General features: G+C 38.4%; 1 protein-coding gene across 3 annotated transcripts in view; it reads left to right on the forward strand.

The window, feature by feature from the left end:
* KDM4C (lysine demethylase 4C) overlaps positions 1-23263 on the forward strand; it is a 276437-nt gene that overhangs the window by 170600 nt on the left and 82574 nt on the right. For all 3 annotated transcript variants that reach the window (XM_084899580.1, XM_084899582.1, XM_084899581.1), the window contains 2 exons: positions 8987-9042; positions 11195-11303. In XM_084899580.1, coding sequence (XP_084755706.1) covers positions 8987-9042; positions 11195-11303 — 165 coding nt within the window. The remainder of the gene's footprint in view (positions 1-8986; positions 9043-11194; positions 11304-23263) is intronic.

The following is a 23263-nucleotide window of genomic DNA, read 5'->3' on the forward strand; positions in this document are numbered from 1 at the left end:
GTTTTGGTAATGGTGAGAAAGAAAAGCCTACAAAGCTTATTGTTAAGTGGAACTATATTCATAAATAGCTTCTTGATTGAGAACAAATGCCTCATTAATCTTAAGTGCTTCAACCAGAGAGCACAAGTAAAGTCAGGAAGAATAATGACTGACATTATGGGGAGCATAGCATACTGTGCACCAGGATGTGCATGCCCGGAGGTCACCGGGCTGAAGGTACAGCTCCTTAGAAACGCAGGGCAGGCGTTTCTCATGAATGGCAAAAGTTAATCCAGTGGCAGGGTGAAGAAATCATGTATCGTACTTTGCTATTTATTACCGAAGGTCATGCTGGGAAGAAAGAATAAACCAGCTGAGCTTTTTATTTGAAAGCCAAATGTACATTTTTTAAAAAGTAAGATGTTCAACTTGAAGTACTTTGCTCAGGATCCTGGAAGTACCATTATGTAAATGCAGTAAGTCCCATGTAGATTACTTCTGACCACTCTTCAGTTATAGAGGTGCTTCTCCTTGCCTAAGCGTGTGTCTGGCTTGCTACCAAACAGGTGCTCTGCAAACCTCAAATTAATTTTTATATTGGTGTAAGCAATGGCATTAGAAAGAGATCTAAGAAAAAGAAATTTGAAACCAACACAAAGTGGAGCTTTCTATTTTTCAATTATCTTTTCATACAAATGGTTAATGATAATTAAGTAGTTAAAATGTAGCAAGCACACCCACCCTCCTCAAGATGTCCACATTCTAATCCTTGGAACCTGAGGGTCTGTCCTGTTGCATGAAAAGGGGAATTATGGTAGCAGATAGTATTCCGATTGCTAATCAGCTGACTCTATGAGAGGACGATTATTTTAGTTACTTGGGTGCAGTCACAAGCGTTTACTCCCTAGAGTTCAAAATGTGGGCTTTTTTTTCTACACTAACAGCAGCTAGTCATTGGTACCCTTCTCTGTCCAGCTCAGCCTCTCATTGAGCTGCAGATTCATATGGCCAACTTCCTGAGCAGCATGTCTAGTGAGTAGCTCAAATTCACCTGTCTCAACTGAATTCCAGATCTTCTCCTCCTGCGGGCTTCCTAATTTTCAGGCCTTCCAGCTGCTGAGGCCTAAAACTTTAGAGTCAGATATGCTTCTCTTTTTCTCATACCCCATATCTGTCTGACCTGTCTTGTCTGCTTTTAAATTATCTAGAATCCTGGATACTTTTTCTTTTTAACTTATATTTATTGTTGAAAGTGTTACAGATGTCCTCCCCCTCCCATGACTCCACTCAACCCGTTCCTGCCCCCTCCCCAGGCCTTCACTGCATTATTGCTATAAACATAAGGTTCCATATACTCTGTTTAATTGGTGTTTGTAGTTTCTTAGAATATATTCCTTGAAGTTGGATCATTGGTTCAAATGGGAGTTCCATTTTTATTTTTATTTTTGAGGAAACTCCATACTGTTTTCACAGTGGCTGCACCCGTCTGTATTCCCACCAGCAGTGTACTAGGGCTCCCTTTTCTCCACATTTTCACCAACACTTGTCTTTTGTGTACCAAAGCTTTTTTATCCACTCATCTACTGTTGGCCACTTCTTAATTACCTCTTCTTATATTACCCAGACCAATCTCCTCATTACCTCTTTCCTGGGTTAACACAGTGACCTGCTAACTTCTCTTCTCACTTCTACCCTTGAACCTCTATCCTCTGCTATCAGCATAGCAGTTATAGCAGTTGACATGATCTAATCTATATATCTATATACCTATATCCCTATCTATCTATCTATCTATCTATCTATCTATCTATCTATCAATCTATCATATATGCCTAATTAACCAGAACGTCAGAAGGAACGGAGCCAGAAGGCACCCTGATCAGCCCTGATTGCCAGCCAGGCCTAAGGACTCCCATCTGTGCACCAGGCCTCTAGTCAGATCATCTTGCTGTGGTCAAGCTTTACTGTAGCTTTCCATCTCTCTCATGGTAAAGTCGTCACCTCTTTTTCATGACCTATGAAGCCTTATCAGATATTCTCCCACTTTCTTTCTCTTTTTGCTTTGTTGATCCTCACCTGAGAATATTTTTCCTTTGATCTTTTAGAGAGAAGCAAAGACTGAGAGAAACATCAACGAGAGAGAAATATATCGATTGGTTGCCTCTCGCAGTTGCCCCGACCAGGCCTGGGCCAGGGAGGAGCCTGCAACCAAGGTATGTGCCCTTTGACTGGAATTGAACCCAGGAATCGCTTCTCGGCCTTTTGGCTAAGATCAAGTGAATTGAACCCAGGACCCTTTGGTCACCACTGCTCTATCCACTGAGCCAAATCAGCTAGGGCTCCCACTTACTTTCTGACTAGCAGGATCTGCTGGAGTCATCTTTCTCTAGATAATTCCATTGCCCATTCCCGTAGTACTTAACATCCTCTATCATCTAAATAATCTCCTGATTTATTTTGCTGCTGTCCCAACCAGAACGTAAGTTCACTGAGGACAGGGTCTTTGTTATTCACTGCTATTATGCAGTGGGTAGAACATGGCGATTAATCAATATTTGTTGAAGGTATGTTTTCATTAAAAAGATACATTTTTAATTGATTTTAAAGAGAGAAGAAGGGAGAGGGATAAAGAGATTAAAAATATCAACGAGAGCCGGGACCGGTTTGGCTCAATGGATAGAGCGTCGGCTTGGGGACTGAAGGGTCCCGGGTTCGATTCCGGTCAAGGGCATGTACCTTGGTTGCGGGCATATCCCCAGTAGGGGGTGTGCAAGAGGCAGCTGATCGATGACTCTCTCTCATCGATTTTTCTAACTCTCTATCTCTCTCCCTTCCTCTCTGTATAAAATCAATAAAAAATAAAAAAATAAAAATAAAAATATCAACGAGAGATAAACATCAATCAGCTCTCTCCTGCATGCTCCCCACTGGGGATTGAGCCCACAACCCAGGGATGTACCCCGATGAGTTATTAAACTGGTGACCTCTTGGTTCATGGATCAATGCTCAACCACTGCACCACACAAGCTGGGTGGTTTTCATTTTTAATGCAAATTAGATGTGGGTTCTAAAGGGCAGCACTCACTTGCTAGTATAAAATTCATTGGAGCCTTTTGAATTTCCATTCAGAAGATAGCTGCAGGAAACCTATCATTCACTTTCCCAATCACTCAGAATTCATGCCAGCCCTGTCCATATGTGAGATCCTGCCCTCTCGCCAACCCTGACAAATGAGCCACATCTTCAGAAATGGTTCTTCCATGTTTTGTTGATCAGCACTTTGTAAGCTAGCTTTCCGTTAATGTGATTAATTACTTTTTGTTTTCCCAGATCAGACAGCCTTATTTTATGGTTTTGCATTTCTGTTATGAACATGTCAGATAAATAAGGGTGTGGGGAGGTACTTCAGTCTCATAATTTTTCTATAGCTCTGAAAATTGGCTTTAGTGGCACTTACGGATATGTCAGCTAAAATGAGAGCCTCTTACGAGGCAGCTTGAGAATGTTGGTATTGGCATTTCTTTAACTGATGTTTTATAGAAGAGGCATTGGAACATGAATTCCCTCTACTACAAATAATGAACAACTGTGATAGCTGCATCATAACAATGTCCTTCTCACCATTGCTAATGTTGTGTCAGCACTTTGATTATAAACACTCTTTTTCATGGTTTAATAACTAAGCCATAACAAAATCATTCCAAGTTGTAAATTGGTGTACTAGCTGTTCATCTCAGGCGTGATTTTTTATGGAACCAAAATTTTTAAAGTACTTGGTATTGCTAAAAGGAGATTTTGTGCATGGTATTAGGTGAGGGAAAAGTACAATGTTCAGAATATATAATCTGAATTTATATTTTCTCATTCAGCTTTCCGCTGCCCTGGGATGGTGGTTGGGGGATCCAATAGAATGAATCTTTTAATGCTGCACTTGGAAGTCAGGATCAGCAGCAGTCTTATAGAGTAATCATGACATAAATGGCATTTCAGTATTTTGTCTTGTTTTAGGAAACATTGGTTGACTAGCAGTATATTTAAGTTTTTATAATAGTCATTTTATATTGGGTGGTATTGTTCCTGGGAAAGCATGCTCATTACACACAAGATAAAACAAGGATGGCAATGAAGTCTGGATGTTTAATTTTACTTATTTTGTTCTGCAAGGCTGCACAATTTTGGTATTTCTTTTTTTTTTTAAATTTATTTTATTGATTTTTTACAGAGAGGAAGAGAGAGGAATAGAGAGTTAGAAACATGGATGAGAGAGAATCATCTATCAGCTGCCTCTTGCACACCTCCTACTGGGGATGTGCCCGCAACCAAGATACATGCCCTTGACCGGAATCGAACCCTGGACCTTTCAGTCCATAGACTGACGCTCTACCACTGAGCCAAACCGGCATTGGCAATTTTGGTATTTCTATAGGTTATAATAGATTAGAGAGAAGTTTTAGTACACTGAAAAACTCTGGAAAAAAATCATAGGTGTCCTATTTAAAATTTAAATTTAAGTGCAAAAAGGAAAAATAGGATAAACCGCCACAGTTAAATTAAATTATTTAATAGAAAAAAGGTTTAATTTCTTCTTATGTCTGTATATTGTTGGAGTTTCCTATATCCAACACTCTCATATTCTCAAATCTCATTTTCTTTTTTTAATTATTTTTATTATTGTTTAAAGTATTACAAATAGTACTACATATGTCTCCTCCCACCTCTCCCCCCCCCATTGACCTCCTCTTGGCCACCCCCACCCCCTGGCACATGCCCTAACTGCCCCACCCTCCCCAGTGTCTGTGTCCATTGGTTATGCTTATATGCATGCATACAAGTCCTTTGGTTGATCTCTTACCGCCCCCCTCGCCCCCCCCCCCCAAACCCTCTCCTGCCTTCCCGCTGAAGTTTGACAGTCTGTTTGATGCTTCTTTGTCTCTTTATTTTTGTTAATCAGTTTATGATGTTCTTTATAGTCCACAAATTAGTGAGATCATGCGATATTTATCTTTCTCTGACTGGTTTATTTTGCTTAGCATAATGCTCTTCAGTTCCATTCATGCTGTTGCAAATGGTAAGAATTTTTTCTTTTTTACAGCAGCGTAGTATTCCATTGTGTAGATGTACCAGTTTTCTATCCACTTATCTGTTGATGGACACTTAGGCTGTTTCCATATCTTAGTTATTGTAAATTGTGCTGCAATGAACATAGGAATGCATATATCCTTTCTGATTGGTGTTTCTGTTTTTTGGGATATATTCCTAGAAGTGATATTACTGGGTCAAATGACAGTTCCATTTTTAATTTTTTGGGAAATGCCATACAGTATTCCACAGTGGTTGCACCAGCCTGCATTCCCACCAGCAGTGAAAGAGGATTCCTTTTTCTCCGCATCCTCTCCAGCACTTGTCCTTTGTTGATTTGTTAATGATAGCCATCCTGACAAGTGTGAGGTGGTACCTCATTATTGTTTTGATTTGCACCTCTTGGATGATTAGTGACTATGAGCATGTTTTCATGTGTTTCTTGGCTTTCTGTATGTCCTCTTTTGAAAAGTGTCTATTTAGGGCCTTTTCCCATTTTTTATTGAATTGTTATCTACCTTTTGTTAAGGTGTATGAGTTCCTTGTAAATTTTGGAGATTAAACCCTTATCAGAGATAACATTGGCAAGTATGTTTTCCCATGCAGTGGGTTTCTTGTTGTTTTGTTGATGGTATCTTTTGCTGTTAGGAGCTTTTTATTTTGATGTAGTCCCATTTGTTTATTTTTTCTTTAGTTTTCATTGCTGTAGGAGTTGTATTGGTAAAGATATTGCTATGACCAATGTCTGAGATTTTGCTGCCTATGGATTCTTCTAAGCTTTTTATTGTTTCCTGTCTTACGTTTAAGTCCTGTATCCATCTTGAGTTTATTTTTGTGTATGGTATGATGTCAATCGGTGATCTACTTCCATTTTTTTTGCATGTATTTGTCCAATTTTCCCAACACCATTTATTGAAGAGACTGTCTTGACTCCATTGTATACTCTAGCTTCTTTTGTCAAATCTCAAATCTCATTTTCTATAGAAAACTACTGCTACTATTTTGTCAGTTGACCTTTCAGGGCCTGTGAGGGAGGCAACCAATTTATGTGTCTCTCTCACATTGATGTCTCTCTTCTCCTCTCTCACCCTCTCTCTCTTCCCCTCCTCCTCCTTCACCTTACAGCCACAAACCTCAGTCTCTTTCTGTCTTTCTCTGCCACCCCTGAGTGTGGGTGTGCTGGCTATGTGGACTGGGGCTGGCACAGGACTGGGGGCTGGCACAGGACTGGGGCTAGCAGAGGTCACTGCTGGAGGACCTCTGTGGCTTAGGTGCTGTAGCCTCTTGCAAAGCCTTGAACATGATGCTCTGACCTTCTGGCACCTTCTGGGTGGCCTCTTTATTGTGTGCTAGACATTTTGTCTATAGCAAATGAAATAAATATTACTATTTCTAGTTTGGCCTGCTTCTTCATCTGTCAGATATCCAGAGTAGGAGTGAAGTCATTCTGATTTGTATTTGATTGGTGTCTGTGCTTTGTTGCAGCTTTAGTTTGATTTTTGTCTACTCTAGTTTCAGATGTTTCGAGGGTGGGAACAGGGCTTTAGCAGTGTCTGTTCTGCTTTTTACAGCTGAGTTGGCAGCTTTTTGAGCCGTGGAAGACCTCTCCTTGCTTTAGAGAGTGGTTTTCAACCTTTCTAATGCCACGACCCTTTAATACATTTCCTTATGTTGTAATGACCCCCAACCATAAAATTATTTTCGTTGCGACTTCATACTGTAATTTTGCTACAGTTAATGAATTGTAATGTAAATATCTGTGTTTTCCGATGATCTTAGACTCTACAGCAGCGGTTCTCAACCTGTGGGTTGCGATGTCAGGCAAACCAAGGACTTGGAATGATCTGTGAGATTTTGGGACATGGGGATTACTGGTGATCCTAGCAAGAGGGTGTTTCACAGTGTGGTGGGTGGGAGTCTCCTCAACTCCACTGAAAATCTTAAGTCCACATATTCTACTTTAGGGGACTTTCCCTCCTGGTATAGTAGCGCTCTGCAACAAGTATACCTGCTAATGATCCTAATCAGGTGCTTACAGCAGCATCCATGCTGCTTTGCTGTATTTAACTCTGCTAACTTGTCCCTTTAGACATCTTCTCACTACTAGTTTCGGTAATCAGACATCTAATTCTTTGAGTGTCTGAGCTTCTCGCAGTCCACAGCTCTCCTTTGCTGCATTCCCACTTTGAAACTATCTTTTTATATATTATTTTGACCTCGTGTTTTGTTTTCATTTTCATTCTCCCCCCCCCCCCCCCCCCCCCCGCCAACCTGTGGAAAGTGTCTTAAGTTAATGGCAAAAAAAAAAAAAAATACAGTTAGCAATAGTATATGAAATTATTATGGAATAATTTGTATATTTTAAATAATTTGAATTATTGCAATTCTCATTTTTAATACTTGGATTTTGAAATATTTCTTACATTGTGTGCTGCATCAAAACAAGTTCTTTCAAAGGCTTTGTGATGTGGATAGAGAAATTCTCCATTGAGCTATCTCCTTGAGCGGGGCTTATTGTGGATTCAAATGTATGTACACAGAGCAGTTTTTGCTACTCAGAATCATTGATAATCACCTAGGAAATTTCAAATGGATGTGCAGAAATGTTCCATACACATAAAACCATTGAATGTCTCCGGTAGTTTGCTTGTTTTGCTGCCTATTAAGAGTTATACAGATAAGTTATTCTCCTCAGTTCTTTGTTATTGTTCTCCTCAGAAAAAGAAAAGCCATGGAGTCTGACACTCCATTATTAATAGTTGATATGTTAGAGAGAGTCCTTTTAAAGCTAGGCGGATCTGTTAAAATTACTTACAGGTCACCTTGGAGAACAGATAAAGAAATTTTATGCATACCGCTTAAGAGAAAAAAAAGAAGAAAATAGCCTTTAACTATTTTTAATTGAATTTATTGGGGTAGCATTGGTTAATATAACCATACAGATTTCAAGTTGTACACCTCAATAAAACATCTGCATACTGCATCGTTTGCTCATCTCCCAAAGCCTGTAACTATTTTTAAAAACTCTATTAATGCAGTAAATTGGAAGGACAAGCTTGAAGTTGAAAATAAAAAGAGTTACTTAAGTATTTAATAACAAGTTCTAGGTCAATGGAAGGCATTGCATTGCTTTCTGGCCCTACTTATACATAGATTTTCCCCTAAGATTATAAAGAGAAATGATGACTGTAGTCTGTATTTATAGTAAAGGGAGTCATCTTGGAGTGAAAACATCCATGTCAATCTAAGACACATAAAAGTGCCAAAAATCTAAAACTTATTTGGGCCAAGGAAAACATTTTTATGGCCCTGTCTTATGGGGCGGGATAGCCTGGGTTTATCAGAACAATCTTTTCAATACCATTTGCTCACAGAAAGACTAAAATGGTAATTTTATGATCTCTAGTTGATTCTCAGCTTCCTTTAACAGGCCTCTCTTTCATGCTTCCTAAACACTGCAATTTCTGTAATAGGCCCCTTTCACTGCTCCAGCCACAGCTTTTACAAAGTGCTCCCTGCTTCCCCTGACATTGGAATGAAGTGTGCCAGTTCTGGTTTTTAGCCACCTGGTTCCCAGATCACGAGAACCCAGTCATGGCCTCTTCTAGATTTGCAGTTCGTACCTCTCCAGGTACCGAGTTCTCTGTGCCCCTGCTTTCCTCCACAGGTGGCAGCAGAACATGGTACCAGCGCAATGGTGGTTTTCTTCTATTGTAGATATGTGTATGAGGACAGTTTGGGTTACAGCCTCAGCTTCCCACCTCTCTTTTGCTTTTCTCTTTCAAACTGCTCAGAGATAGGCCTTAATAACATGCCTAATGGCTTTAATTTTAAAACAAAACAATGAGAATTTATGAGAACATTTAGTTAACTAGTAATTTATTATACAGGTCTGGTAATTGTGTGGTGTTTTCTTTTTCTCCTCTAGGAGTGCTGTCTCTGCAATTTGAGAGGGGGTGCTCTGAAGGAAACTAAGGATAATAAGTAAGTAATACATTCATGTGTTGAGTTTCATTGTCTTCCCCTCCTCTCTGGAATGTTTGAACCTCTGGGTGGCAGTTTGCTTTACCTGCCATTATTGGACACTCTGTTCCAAGGCTGGTGCTGTCCAGATGTGAGGCTGGGACTCTGTGCAAGAGACCTTTACTGACACCACATTCACCTCTGCTGACAAAGGTGTTCTAACTCTTGTTCTTGTTCTGTCTTTGACACCATGAAGAATAACCCCTTTGTGCTAACAGTGTCTTTTAGATAAAGGCAGCCCATTTCATTCTGGGTGCCGTTGGAATTGTAGCATTTAATGTGATGAATCCTATTTGTTCAATATAAAAACAGTGTGCCAGAAAACAGTGAAATTGTTATCTTCACATAAATAAAATCAATCATGGTCATAACATTAAAGCAAAATCATTTCTTTTTAACATCAATAAACTAACAAGAAAGTATATATACTACAATAGAAATACAGAGAGAAACATTGATTTTAACACTAAGAGTGCACAGTGGAGAATATAAAGAGTCTTATGTGAACATAAATGAAAGGGAATCTGGATTTTATGGCAATTATTGAAATTATCTTTGTGTGAATTTTACTTTCATGACCTGAATTTACTATTTAAAACAGGGCAAAGTATTTATATAATTCTTTAGAAATAGAAACATATAGACGTTGTTCAAGCAGAGGTTTTAAGCTGGCACTTGAGGGCCAGATTCAGCCCCTCAGTATGTTTTAGTTGACCAATACACATTTTTTTACATTTGATACAAAATTTAAAAGCTGAGAGTTTTTTTTTATAATAAAATACAAGTTTTCATCTTTACTTGAAAAAATGATTGTGCCTCTTTATTTGGCCATAACAAATTGGGATGAGAACCTGGTCTCAATGGGCATGTGTTTCCCAAGTTCCCATGATTTAAACTGTACTCTGTTTATGTCATGCGAGGTCCCACTGGCACTGGATTTGGGACCCTGGGTGTAATGTCATGATGGAGTTTGCATAATTGTGTACATGTGCACGTGTTTCTGATTGCTTATAAGGAAGAATAAAGTTTAGTCTACGAAACTGTATGTTCGCTTAATTTGGGATCTTCATCTTTCACAGTTAATGTGATTAGCACTTTGCTAAAAAGTAATGACTAGTTCTAGGATGTTATACAAATCATGCAGACTGTGAGATGACTTAGGTGGCTCCTGTAAAGACAGAGATGATAAGAACTTAATTTCCTACTCTTGGGCTAGGACAAAAGTGTTTGCCATGGAACTATAGTATTTATCTAGACATGGGAGAGTGTGCCCTGATGGGGTTGACACTTGTCTTCTCCTCCTGTGGTTTTTAAAGACAGCACGGAATCTTGTGTTGTTTGAGTGAAATAAATATTGTTTGATTTAAAAATAGGTTGATGAATTGATAATTCTTTCAAGATCTTTTTAAACCTTAAGAGTCTTTTTTTGTGTGGGGCATAATATTGATGAAAAACTTAATGGTGTTAGTGGGGATGTTATCATTTTCTGGAGCAATTCAGAATTTGAAAGGAGATGCTAGATTTTAAGTAGGAAACAAGGGAGCAAGCTAATTTCATTTCTTCTCATCTCTAATAGGTTCCTTTGATTATAGTGGGGTTGCAATGAAAGACAATTTAGCTAAAGACTTAATCAGTATTAGTTCTTTTAGGAAACTTGTGGTTTGTTCTGGTTTGCTTTATGGCTTTTGTATTATGTAAATTTTTGTATTTTGTATTATGTAAAAAGATTATGCGAATTAATCTTTTGGCACATGTTAATGAGCTAAAGTATATTAAACATCTGTATTGCAATATCAAATGAAACAGCAAACCTACATTTCAGTATTTTGTAGGTCAAGCATAGAAAGCCATACATATATTGATAGGATTGAGTCTTTGGTCTTTATCTCGTTTTTCATGTCATAGTGTTGGGCAGGTGTGCTCCTGAATCCATCCAGGTATTGTCTAATAGATTTAAAATTCAAAGAGTAGTCTGTTTGTGATGGATTCAGGCTCTTGGCTTTCTTTCTTATCTGTGTGTTTCCCCTCTGTGAGAATTGCATTGCCTGGTTCAAGTACGAGGAATATAAGCTTAGGGAACTTGTGTTTATGTTTAATGTCTCCTTTTCTGTAGGTGGGCCCATGTCATGTGTGCCGTCGCAGTCCCAGAAGTTCGATTCACTAATGTCCCAGAAAGGACACAGATAGATGTAGGCAGAATACCTTTACAGAGGTTAAAATTGGTGAGTGGCAAAGCTTTTTTACCTCATAAATTAGTATTAATTTCAAGTTCTGAATATTTTTATCAATACACACATTTCCAAGGTGACTTTTCTCTTAGCTTCATTTTATTGTTCTACACTTTTTCCCTTTAGGCTAACCTTACTTATCTATACATACACTTTTCCTGTTATATTGTAAGTATGCTTATAACCTTCCTCAAATTCTGTTTGAAATAAAGCAAAGAAATACATTTCCTGGGTTATTGTGAATTTTCAGACTATAGGCGATCTGGTGAGGTTTGTTCGTAACAGACCTGAACTATCTATTTCCGTTTAAGTTGTTTAGAGTTTCTGTTTCTCTCTCTTGCTTCTCTTTGGTTGGTCTTGACCTGGCAAAATGCATCTAACCTGGTTTCATCATCTCTTCACCAAAAGACTGGTAGAGAAATACAAATTATTACTATTACACAGGGATTTCCTCACTTATTAACAAGATATGAGACATTTAATGTGCCAAACTCTCAGGCTGATGTTCTTCTGACCTGTTTAGAAACTTTCATAAATTTTTTTCCAGTGGTTCTCTTTGTTCAGAGTATGTTTTATTGAAAAGATAGGCCTTTAATGCCCTTAACATTGAAGTAACCTTGGAGTTCTATTCAATTGGTAGTCAAAAGGTCATTAGGTTAGGCCCTTAAAATTCTTATTTAATGAGAATTTTTCCTAAAGTTAAATTGCATGACCTTAAAATACGGGAGCGTATCTTACACACAGACTTAATTCCCTAGATAGAATGTCTTCAGTTCTTGTTATTTTTCACTTGAGGTACTTCCACTTGAGAATGTCTCAGGCACTGTAGCTGTAGCACTCATTCTACCTACTGTTTTGTTCAGTACCATTCTTTCCCCACAGGGAACTGTCTCTGTCTTAGATACTTGGAATCTAATCTGTTGTGCCTCCTCCCCCAGAAGGAAAAGTGAACTCTTACTTTTCATTATAGCTCTTTCTAGGATCTCACATTGCTGGAAAACAGAGGCCCTTTGTAGAACTGATGACAGCTGGGCAGATGTGAGTGGTGGGACTAGGATGCTCAGGGTTGTAAATAAGATGGAAACGAATGGGTCATTTAAAAGGAACTTTAAAATTCAATTCTTTGGCTCCTGGACTTCCATAGAAAAGCTTGAAGTCTTATACCTTGATCACCAACTAAAAAAAAATCACCAATAAGAAAGAAAAAGATCTGCTTTCAGTCAGGTTATTTAAAAAAATGTTGAATTCATATGTCAAAGAATTTTTAATATTTAATGTGACAAATACTAACAAATATCTTACTTTTCTATGATTTACAAGTAATATGTATTTTCAAAAATTTAAACACTTCAGTGAAAGTGACTTCTGTTTCCCAGGTTCAGAATGAGTGGTCACGGCCCTTGAAGCTGGACCTTCATTTTGCTGCCGTTGTCCATGAGTGTTTTCTTAATGGTGTACTGTTATCCATACCAGTCCCTCGTGGGTTGTAAGGAAACACAGGAGGGACAGCACAACCATTTCAGTGCTGTTAGGAAGCTGTGTCTAGAAGGCTGGAATTGGATGATTGCATGGGAAGGTGGCAAGCTTACTGTTTTCTTCACAATGCCGTGCCTAATTTTGATTGTGTATATCACATACCCCTTATGCTTTCATTCCTTAAACAATTGGAACCTTTACAACAATATGTCTTGAGTGAATTTAAGATTTAAGATCTCCTAATGTCTGTTATTGAGCTGATTATTGACATACAGATACTCATGAAATAATTTGGGTGAAAATAGCAGACAATATATCAGATTTCCCCAATTGTTAAATATAATTTTATATCCATAGATAATGTCTTACTATATTTATTGATATGCTCACAGTGGTTACATTAAATGGGAAATTTCAAGGAGAAACTTTATTTTGTGTGTGTGTGTGTGTGTGTGCGTGTGTGTGTGTGTGTGACTCAAAGGTGCTGTAATTGTTTGCAAGGGGGCAATGGTCAGAAGTCTGGCTAACTTTTTCACCAAGAAACCTCATCACAGCACCATCACCTGTGACCCTCAGGGCTGTCTGCACCTTGGTATTATCCAGTGTCCCATGGTGATTGGACTCTACAGGCTGTCCTAGAATAACAAAATTTTTTTGATTTATTTATTTTTTATTTTTATTTTATTTTATTGATTTTGTACAGAGAGGAAGGGAGAGAGACAGAGAGTTAGAAATATCAATGAGAGAGAGTCATCGATCAGCTGCCTATTGCACACCCCCTACTGGGGATGTGCCCGCAACCAAGGTACATGCCCTTGACCGGAATCGAACCCGGGACTCTTCAGTCCCCAAGCTGACGCTCTATCCATTGAGCCAAACCGGTTTTGGCTAGAATAACAAAATTTACAAATGATCATGTGTGTGGGTAGAGTGCACCTTCCCAGAGTATAGGGTGCTCTGCCCTATTACAGTCAAGGATGTGCTTTCCCTTTCTGACATTAGCATTCTTTTGAATATTCATTTAGTGAGTGCATCACCAATCAGAAGTCAGAGCAGTAGTTTTGTGTGGTATTTCACGCAGGCCACTGTCCGTACAGGCAAATTATTTCACTATGTCTATCGAGTGAACGCATGTGTGTCTGTTGGTGTCAGTTTCAGTCTTTTCCTGGGGCTGTAGCCAACCCTTTTCTGGATGCCAGACTGCCCACCCACCTTCCTATTCACATGGACGGGGATATTAAGAATGAGTTAGATATCAGTGTCAACTTATTTCACCAAACAGTTACCTTACCTTACCCAATACTTAGTGTATGTTTTTTAATAAGACATTGCTCTTGTCTGCTAGTATCTTACAGTCCAGATTGGGCTTTCTCAGCGTTGGCTCTGCTGACCTTTTAGAAAGGATACCTCTTTGCTGTGGTGACTGTCATGTGCGTGGCAGATGGCAGCATCCTTGAACGGACAGTGCCACATATCCCCTGGGAGGCACATCCCCATCTGAGAACCCACCGGTCTAAAGAGAAGACATAAACATACGGAGAAAATTTTCCTTTTCAGACAGAGACTATCTTGATTGAAAGAAGTAAGCTAGAGACTGAGAGAACAAAAATTCTTAATTGCTTTCAAAAACATCTTAGAGATCTTTTTCCCCCCAATTATTCAAATTTCTTATTTGTCGATAAATTAATAAAATTTGATGACATATGTGTATATTTACTACTGTATTAGTTATATAATCTGATTTAGTATTTTAACACCTGTTTTTATAGAAATTAAACAGCCTTGAAAAAGAATCAGGTTTCATAAATATTAAAATTTTTTGAGGTTTGTGTGCACACACTTATGCACATAGTAGTTACTAAGTGAGTATTTATGAAATAAAAGGTAGAAAATGGCTATTTATTATTTGTGCTTCAGGCTTAACATATTATGGTGGGCGCTTTGATCAGACAATACCAAATGGTTTGTGCCTTTTTATGATTTCCACTGAGGAAGCTGTGGTGGTAAATTCATGCAGAGTTCTGAGCTCACTGCTCTAAACCACGGTATTGATTTCCATGCTGGCATCACAGGGTACATGTGATTAGGTTATAGAGCCTCACAGTATTTCGGAGAGCCTGTGGAGCATCTGTGCAGCACTTGCCCTATTGTCTGTGAGTCCTGATCTTGGAACCTCTCTGCTGAGCTGGAGATTGAAAAGGAGTGACCTGATGGAGGTAGAACAAATTGCTCATCCATGAAGCAGCAGCAAAGGAGCTCTGAGCCTCTCTCCACTGCCCACTAGGTGGTGCTGGTGTACCATTCCATCCCCTTGCCCTTAAATCACCTCTCTAGCAAGTTGCCTGCACCTGCAGAGGTAGAGGTGTGTGTGTGTGTGTGTGTGTGTGTGTGTGTGTGTGCGCGCGCGCGCGCACGCGCGCGGCACGCCACAAATGCATGCCATGCTCACGGATGCATGCCAGGGTGCTCTAACCCAAGGGATAGCAGCAGGGTAGGGAAGGTGCAGCTTGCTGTGCATTCAAAGTGTTGAATTCCAGAGGGCAAGTTTTTAGTTCAGTTTTTCATTTAGTCATCTGAAAAGAGCTGCTTTCTCTTGGGGTAAGTTAGTGTTTTCTATAAAAACACTAAGCAACACTAGTAAAAGCCAGTAACTGCTAGAGGCCAACATGAGTTTAAAATGTCTTCTGATATATGAAAGCTACCTATTTAAAAGAAATGCTCATTATTATGAGCAATCTTTCTAGATTGTGGAATACTGGTATTTACACAGAAGTATTTGAATATTTTAGTAATACTGTAGTTAGCCTTTTATTTATTCATAAGGTCAATATGTAGCTTTTGAAATACCCCTCTGTACAATTATTTGTGTAGGAAGATTTTTGTTGAGGGTGTAAGAAAGGATTTGTTGGCTGTAGCATATTTTTGCTCTTGTTTAATAAAGACCATTAGGAGAGAAGAGACAGGAAATGGAAAACAAGAGTTCCAGTGCTCTTCAGTGATCCTAAAATGGTGTGTGCTTTAAGAAGAACCTTTATCTCATCTGGCCACCTGGTTTGATAATATCACAGCTGTGGCCTCTACTGATTAGGTGATTTATTGTACCGCAATGATGAGACTAGGCTTATTTTCAAGTAACTGTATTTTATTTTATTTGCATTGCTGATAATTTGAAATACTTCAATAAAATTTATTATTTTAAAAACAACAACAAAGTTTTAGTGTAAAATTATATTTGGCTGTAATGATCTTTAATTAGTTGTTCTTTCCTTTTTATCTTTAAAAATATTTAGCTTTTATGAAGAATAATTATCTCAGGGATTGAAGTGATTGCTGTCTCATCTGAAAAAAATGCTACAGGTTGCTATCCAGCAGCATTAGGTTATTAAGCAGAGCCTTCCTTTTATAGGAAAGAAATGGCTAAAAGTTATCTGAATAGGCTATATCCAAAGTCATATTTGAGAGGGAAAACCATTTTCTCTGTCAGCTTAATTAGTGCAGATTCTAGATTACTTAGTATTTTTCTTATTAGCATGAATCCTTTTGCTTCTAACTGACTTTTTAACATAGGAAATGTTATCCATGTGACAAGTCTTGTCTTTCCCCACCCCTTCCCATGTGCTTCAGTACCTTCTCCGAATGTCCAGAGAGCATCAGAGCCTGGGCTCCTTTTCAAGATGCTGAGGACACCCCCCCCCCCCGCCCCCCTTAGCATTTGATGTGTGCTCAAGGAGGGGTTTGTGAGGAGTCCCAGAAGCTTGGTGTGCCTAGGGACAAAAAGAAAACAATTGCCCCCACATGATGTAGATTTTAGAATTTACCCAATTATTTCCTTCTTTCTTGGTTGCCCATGGTCATAACTGAGTCTCTGGAACAGGAACACAATTGTGCAAAGATGAGAACACACACACAAAAGTAGAGAGAGAGAAAACACACAGGAAGTTAGAATGTATCTTTTTGATTTTCACAGAAGATAGCAGTATCATCTGCTGAAACGGTCTCAAGTATCATATGGTCTTTAAGAAGCAGGTCACCAAAAAATCTTTAGATTTGATTATAAAATTTAAGGGAGGAACATTAAAAAAACCAAAAACCAACGAGCCGAAACTGGTTTGGCTAAGTGGATAGAGTGTCGGCTTGTGGACTGAAAGGTCCCAGGTTCGATTCTGGTCAAGGGCATGTACTTTGGTTGTGGGCACATCCCCATTAGGGGGTGTGTAAGAGGCAGCTAATTGCTGTTCCTCTCTCATCGATGTTTTTTAACTCTCCGTAAAAAAATCAATAAAATATATATTTTTAAAAATCCCTCTCTTCCTCTCTATAAGAAATCAATAAGATATGTTTAAAAAAAACAACCCAACGAGAGGTATAAAACAGCATAAAGTTTAGGTATTTGTTACATGGATATCTATTATATACATTGATTGTTTTATGAATATTAAATTAATCAAAGATCTATGGAATTCATATCAGTAGAACAGTAAGACAAGTTTGTGTATTCTAAGAAATCTTAGAAAATTACAGCAGACCCTAAATGCAACCATTTGTTTTAAGCATCCTTCCTGTTCAGAGGGAAAATTCTCAAATAGAAGTGTTGTAGGAACATTTAAATATTAAATTGCATGTATCAAAGCAAATGATGTCTATCTCTTGTTGACAATGCATACAAAACTTGGTGGTGTTCATGGACCACACATCCCCTCAGTGGCATAGCACCGTGCCTTTGGTTTCTACGTCTGTAGACATTCCTAGGATTTTTACATTTGAAATCCTATTTCGGCAACCAAATAGAGAGAGAGAGAATGAATTTTGGAGTAGCTGAAGTTGCCCCCAGGCATTCGATGACCTCCATCCGATTTGTATTTGACAAATGAACCAGGCACAAGTGTTCTCTGAGTGAAGAACATTATTTTGAAAAGGAATTTACACTGCAATGATGGCTGAGCTACAAGCCTTTTAGTATCTGGCTGAGACCAACTATTCTGCTTAGAAGCCTCTATACACTTTAAAATTTTACCTGAAGGCAAATAATAGTGAACTTGAAAGCCAAAGATTATAGTTTTGAAGGGTACATCAATTCTGAAAATAGAGTGGTTTCACTGTGGTGTTCCATCTGAAGAGTTGAATTGAGGTGGGGAATGCATCCAGGCTTCCCATTTCTTAGAAGAAGGAAGGCACTTGTTCTCTTGCTAACTGGCCTATGTTATCAGATGTATTGAATACTAAAAACGGAATTACTGAGAGAGAGATGGGGTCTGCCTCGCGTGCTGTAAGATCATTCCTATCTAGTTAATGTTACCACACTGTTAGAGAGCAGCTTTGTTCTCTTTGTAGAGGAATCACAGTTGTATTTGACAGAGCCTCTGTTAATGCATTTCGGGAAATGCAAAGACATATTGATGATCTTTCATCACTTTAAGAGAAAAAAAAATGTAGCATTGTACAGGCAATAAAAAAGTCGTTATGTTTTGCATTAACTCATGTACTGATTTATTCACATCTTCAGTGATTTTTCAAGAAAAAGAGGAATTCTAAGAGAATAATAAACATTGACAATGATGAGCAAGTTTATTGTTTAAATGAGGTTGAGGGAAAAATGTGTTTTTGATAGTGAACTACTGAAGGAGGAGTGATACTAGAAATGGCATAATTGTGGGGTGGTGTGTAGGGTCCTATTATTTAACAAGTCCAGCATAAGATTTACAATGTAATTAGGAACAGTCTTCAGGACTTAAATATATACATGTCCCTAACTTCTTAAGATTTTTAAATAAGTGTAATGTAAAAAAAAAAAGGTACATTAGTAGCTGTATAGTTCTTAACTGTCAGAATGATTTGCTACAGGGAATATATCCTATTGCAAGCTGTCAAATTTGTATATTGCTGTAATACCAAACCATAAAATCTTTTGAGTAAAATGGAAAATGTCAGATGGGCATGACTACAAATAATATACTTTCTGAATGCTGTAGATATCTATAGGAGAAAATGTGTAAGCGCATGAAATGTTATCTTGTTACTATGGATTTTTCTTTTATCTGCTGGAAGAAAACTGGGAGGCAAGAGGAAATTGATTGGAACCTTTACATTTTTAGTTTTGAACTCGTTTTCCCCCCCTGAGGACTAATTTTAAAAACATTATTAGACAGATAAGTAGAACTTCAGATAATTTATTATTAGAGTATTGTGAGGGAGTAATCTTATTTTTAGCTTGTATTGCTGAATGGTCCATTTTTTCTGATCTTGTCTGTGTGAGGAGTGATTACTGATGGATTTTTTAATTGAGTGAGTGAGTTGGGGTCAGGGTTTCAGAGATGGGGTCACCCCTTTCACTCCAGCATCGACTGGGTCAGAACCAACAAGCACATGCCAAGCCGAGGCAGCTGCCAGACAGCTCTAAACAGGCACCAGGGTTTTGCTTGATCAACAGTGACTGACAGCAGAGAGGTTATAGTTTTCCAAAGGAACAGTGATTATTGTAAAACAGTAGATTCATTATTATTTTTATAATATTTTTAGATAAGCTAGGCCAGTGGTCGGCAAACTCATTAGTCAACAGAGCCAAATATCAACAGTACAATGATTGAAATTCCTTTTGAGAGCCAAATTTTTTAAACTTAAACTTTTTCTAATGCCACTTCTTCAAAATAGACTCGCCCAGGCTGTGGTATTCTGTGGAAGAGCCACGCTCAAGGGGCCAAAAAGCCGCTTGTGGCTCACGAACCGTGGTTTGCCGACCACAGAGTTAGGCTATGTATTCCCTCAGAAGGTTGTTTTAAAGATCAACAAATAGCTATAAAATGCTTTTTGTATAAAGTGAGAATCTAACCATACTTTAATTAATTTAATATGTCATTGTGGTATATTTTAGGCATAGTCCCACAAGGGAGTGATGTTTTCTCACATGAGCTCATATATGCAGGTAACAGCACTGCTCTAGGCAGCCACGGCTGGGATTCATTGATTTAAAATCAAAGGCTCTCTGCATTCACCCGATTACCCTCTGGATCTTGCAGTTCTAAGCCCCTGAGGTTGAGTGTGCAGGCTCTGAATGGAGACTGTTTGAGTCCCACATCTTCCATTTAGGCACACCTGGCCTTGCAGATTAACCTCTCTGTGCCTCATCTGTAAAGTGGGTGGTGGGAGGGTGAGTGAACAAGTGAAGGGCCTGGCATGTAGTTTCATTCCAGGTTCCTCACTGCTTTCTGCTAATGATGCAACCCCTGCTGCATAAATCTCTGTAAGCTGCCTTCCAGCCAGAAGAACCAGTGCAGATAGATATTTCTAAGGGGAGAGTAGGCTCTGGTTTCTCCCATGTGTTCATTCATTCATTTGTCCAACAGATATTTACTTAGGCATTGCTTTGTGGTTAGGTGATAGATGTACTGTATTTTCACTTTGATAGATAATGTAGAATAATGGAAGCTATTGAAAGTGAGACACACAATTGCAAAGCACTATGAAAACATCATTACAATAAAAAATCCAGAACACCCTAGCCAGTTTGGCTCAGAGCATCAGCCTGCAGACTGAAGGGTCCCGGGTTCAATTCCTGCCAAGGGCACATGCCTGGGTTGCAGGCTCAATCTCCAATAGGGGGCATGCAGGAGGCAGCCAATCAATGATTCTCTCTCATCATTGATGTTCCTATCTTTCTCTTCTTCTCTGAAATAAAATATATATATATCAAGAAGGACCTAAGTAGACCTGGAATACAAGGCTGGCAGTATAGGGGTGTGGAAAAGCTTTTTGGAAAAAGCAGTGGCTAATCATGCCCAAGCTGAGACCTGAAGGATGAGAAGAGCTTGTGGCGGGGCTGGGAGAGGAGCTGTATGCTCCGTAGCCTGGAGGTGGGAGAGAAATGGACCGTCGTCTGGGAAATGGAATCCAGTGGAGCTGGAACAGGAAGGGAAGAGGGAGAGAGAGGTAAGTGTGGAGAAGAGTAAGCTTCTGATCTAGGGTTGATGCATCCAATACGATAACCACTGACCGCTTGTTAGTATTACTCAAGAATTAAACATTAAGTTTTATTTAATTTAAAATAAGTTAAAATTTAAAACTGAAGCAGCATAAACACATGAAACATAGCTATAGTTTTAGTAATCTATATTTCACATTTCTAACATCCTTGAAAGTTGAAATGTATTGTTAGTGTAAATATACTACACATTTCAGAGGCTTAGAATGAAAAAAAAATGTAATTAGCTCAATAATAATTTTTTATGTTGGTTATATGTCAAAAATGATAATAGTTTGGATTTGTCGAGTTAAATGGAATATATATTTGAAATTAATTTCACCCTTTTTTTATTGTGGTAAAATATTCTTTAAACATTTCATTCTGTTCATTTTTAGGTGTATAGTTCAGTGGCACTAAATACATTCACAGCTTCCCCCATGGCTCTTCTGAGCCACCTGCCTCTGATCAGTAGTTCACTTCTATCTATCCCCAGGTTCACACACAAATCACTTCCACATGCTTATTGAAACTGCCCTCTCTCCCTCCTGTCCTGCTCTCTTGAATCTCCAGAAAATCTGTCTCCAGAACCTTCTCATGTTTCTAAACTGTAAATCTGTATCTCCCCCTTCCCTCCTCTCTCACCTGTTTTTAATGTGGTAAAAATTGTACATTGGCTCGCATTGTCTTCCTTCTGTAGAGTGCTGGTATACAGGACTTGTACTTACCCCCAAAACACCGGAGAACCTTTAATGCCTGTGAGGAAGTGGGCTAGGATGAGGAGAGGGTGGCTCAGACTAGAGGTGTGGAGGAAGCCCGGGCTGGCACCGGCGGCTGGGGGAGTGGTCATGCTGTCATTAGGGAAGCACATTTTGGACACCCTGAACTTGAGGTCTTTGTAGTTCCTCTGGGTGGCTCAGGAGAGAGATGTGCCAGAACATTACTCTCATGGGTGTGCAGCTATTTCACAGCTTGGTCCTAGGTTGTTAGGTCTAGAGGCCTGTGATGGCAGGGAACAATCTCGCTTTGCCTAGATGTGAATTTGGTTCCTGAAAATACTGTATCTGCTGCTCCGTGCTCTTTTTAAATGTAATAATCAGGTAGAACAATGTTATCTCTGGAAGTTCCCTTTATGCTTTCTCTTAGAGCCAAGAAATGAAATACATTGATAATAAAAACAAAACCTATAGAAATGAAATAGATTACTTTGCAAAAAGTTGAGCAAGAAGGAAAAGTTCAGTATTTTCATGAAAGATAAATGAGTCCTGGAAACCAATGAAAACATAGCCTACAGCGGGATAGCATTGCCAAGGTGTATGGCCACATAAGAAAGGGGATTTGCAGTAAGAATCACACAGGATTGTACAAACCTATGAAAAAGTACTCACTTCAGAATTGCTTTTAAATTTCACTTTTAAAAAATTAGCTTTTCACTAACAGTTTTGGAACTCAAACTGCCTTTAGGATAACATTTTAAGTTGCAGATTCTTTTTCTGTTTGGAATATAAAATTCCATCTGTCTTTAGAAACCAAATATTTTAATTTAAATAAGTAGAAAAAGTAGTCCAATAAATTGGCCACTTTTTATTACAGGAATAGTATATAAGGTTAATTAAAAGTTCAAAAAATTTTTCCTAGCACCATCTGTTACTCTTTATTGTTCTTTATTGATTTAAAAATCCATCAATTTTAAACATTTTCTCTGTACAAAGCAAAAAATAGTATGAAATCTTTTCAGTAAATAGCATATATTTTTCAGTAAAAAGAATCATGATATCCTGGCAAATGGTATAATTTTAATAGACTAATGAGCTCCCTGACCGGAGTTGACTGAGCCTCATCTGCTTTTTACAATGATAAATTGACTGTGTCAAAATTTGCAATCTAGTCTGTGAAATATTTTACTATGAAAGTTTAATTCTCATTTTTTATTTATGAAAGCAGTGGTAGCGTCACGGCAGCTTATAATGTGCTGGCCATTTGGTATGATTTATTTCAATGAATGTCACTTGTTGATGTGTTTAGTCACTGTTGACCCACATTTAACTCTAAAAACTCTTAAGTGGTGTGAAATGTAATAACTCAATCACCCACTATAGTTAAACAAACGAATAAAAAACCAAATCATGATCCACAGATCCATTCAGTTCTTTTCCCAGCTTTAATGATGTCATGGGTGTAGATTTGACAGCTGGTGGATTTGGAGCAATGGAAGGATGACAGCTTTCTTTAGTATTGTAGGACTCTTCTCAGAATAACTTCTACTACAAAGCATGTATTTGAAATGTAATATAGTCATCTTTCATGGCATAATTTGAGGATTCCAGCTTGTCATTTTAAAGGTTTAGAGGAAAATTGTGGAATGAAAAGCATTTCTATCATGCATTTATTAATTTTTTTTACTCAGCAGATGTTTATGGAACTGATCAAATTGTTTGGTGCTTGGTGACAAGGGTCATTCCTTTCATGTTGTTTAGATGCTGGATGGATTTAGATGTAGAACTTCTAAGGGTGCCATTTGTTC

This window comes from Pipistrellus hanaki (genome assembly GCF_964339955.1).
Source record: "Pipistrellus hanaki genome assembly, chromosome: 11".
Taxonomy (NCBI): domain Eukaryota; kingdom Metazoa; phylum Chordata; class Mammalia; order Chiroptera; family Vespertilionidae; genus Pipistrellus; species Pipistrellus hanaki.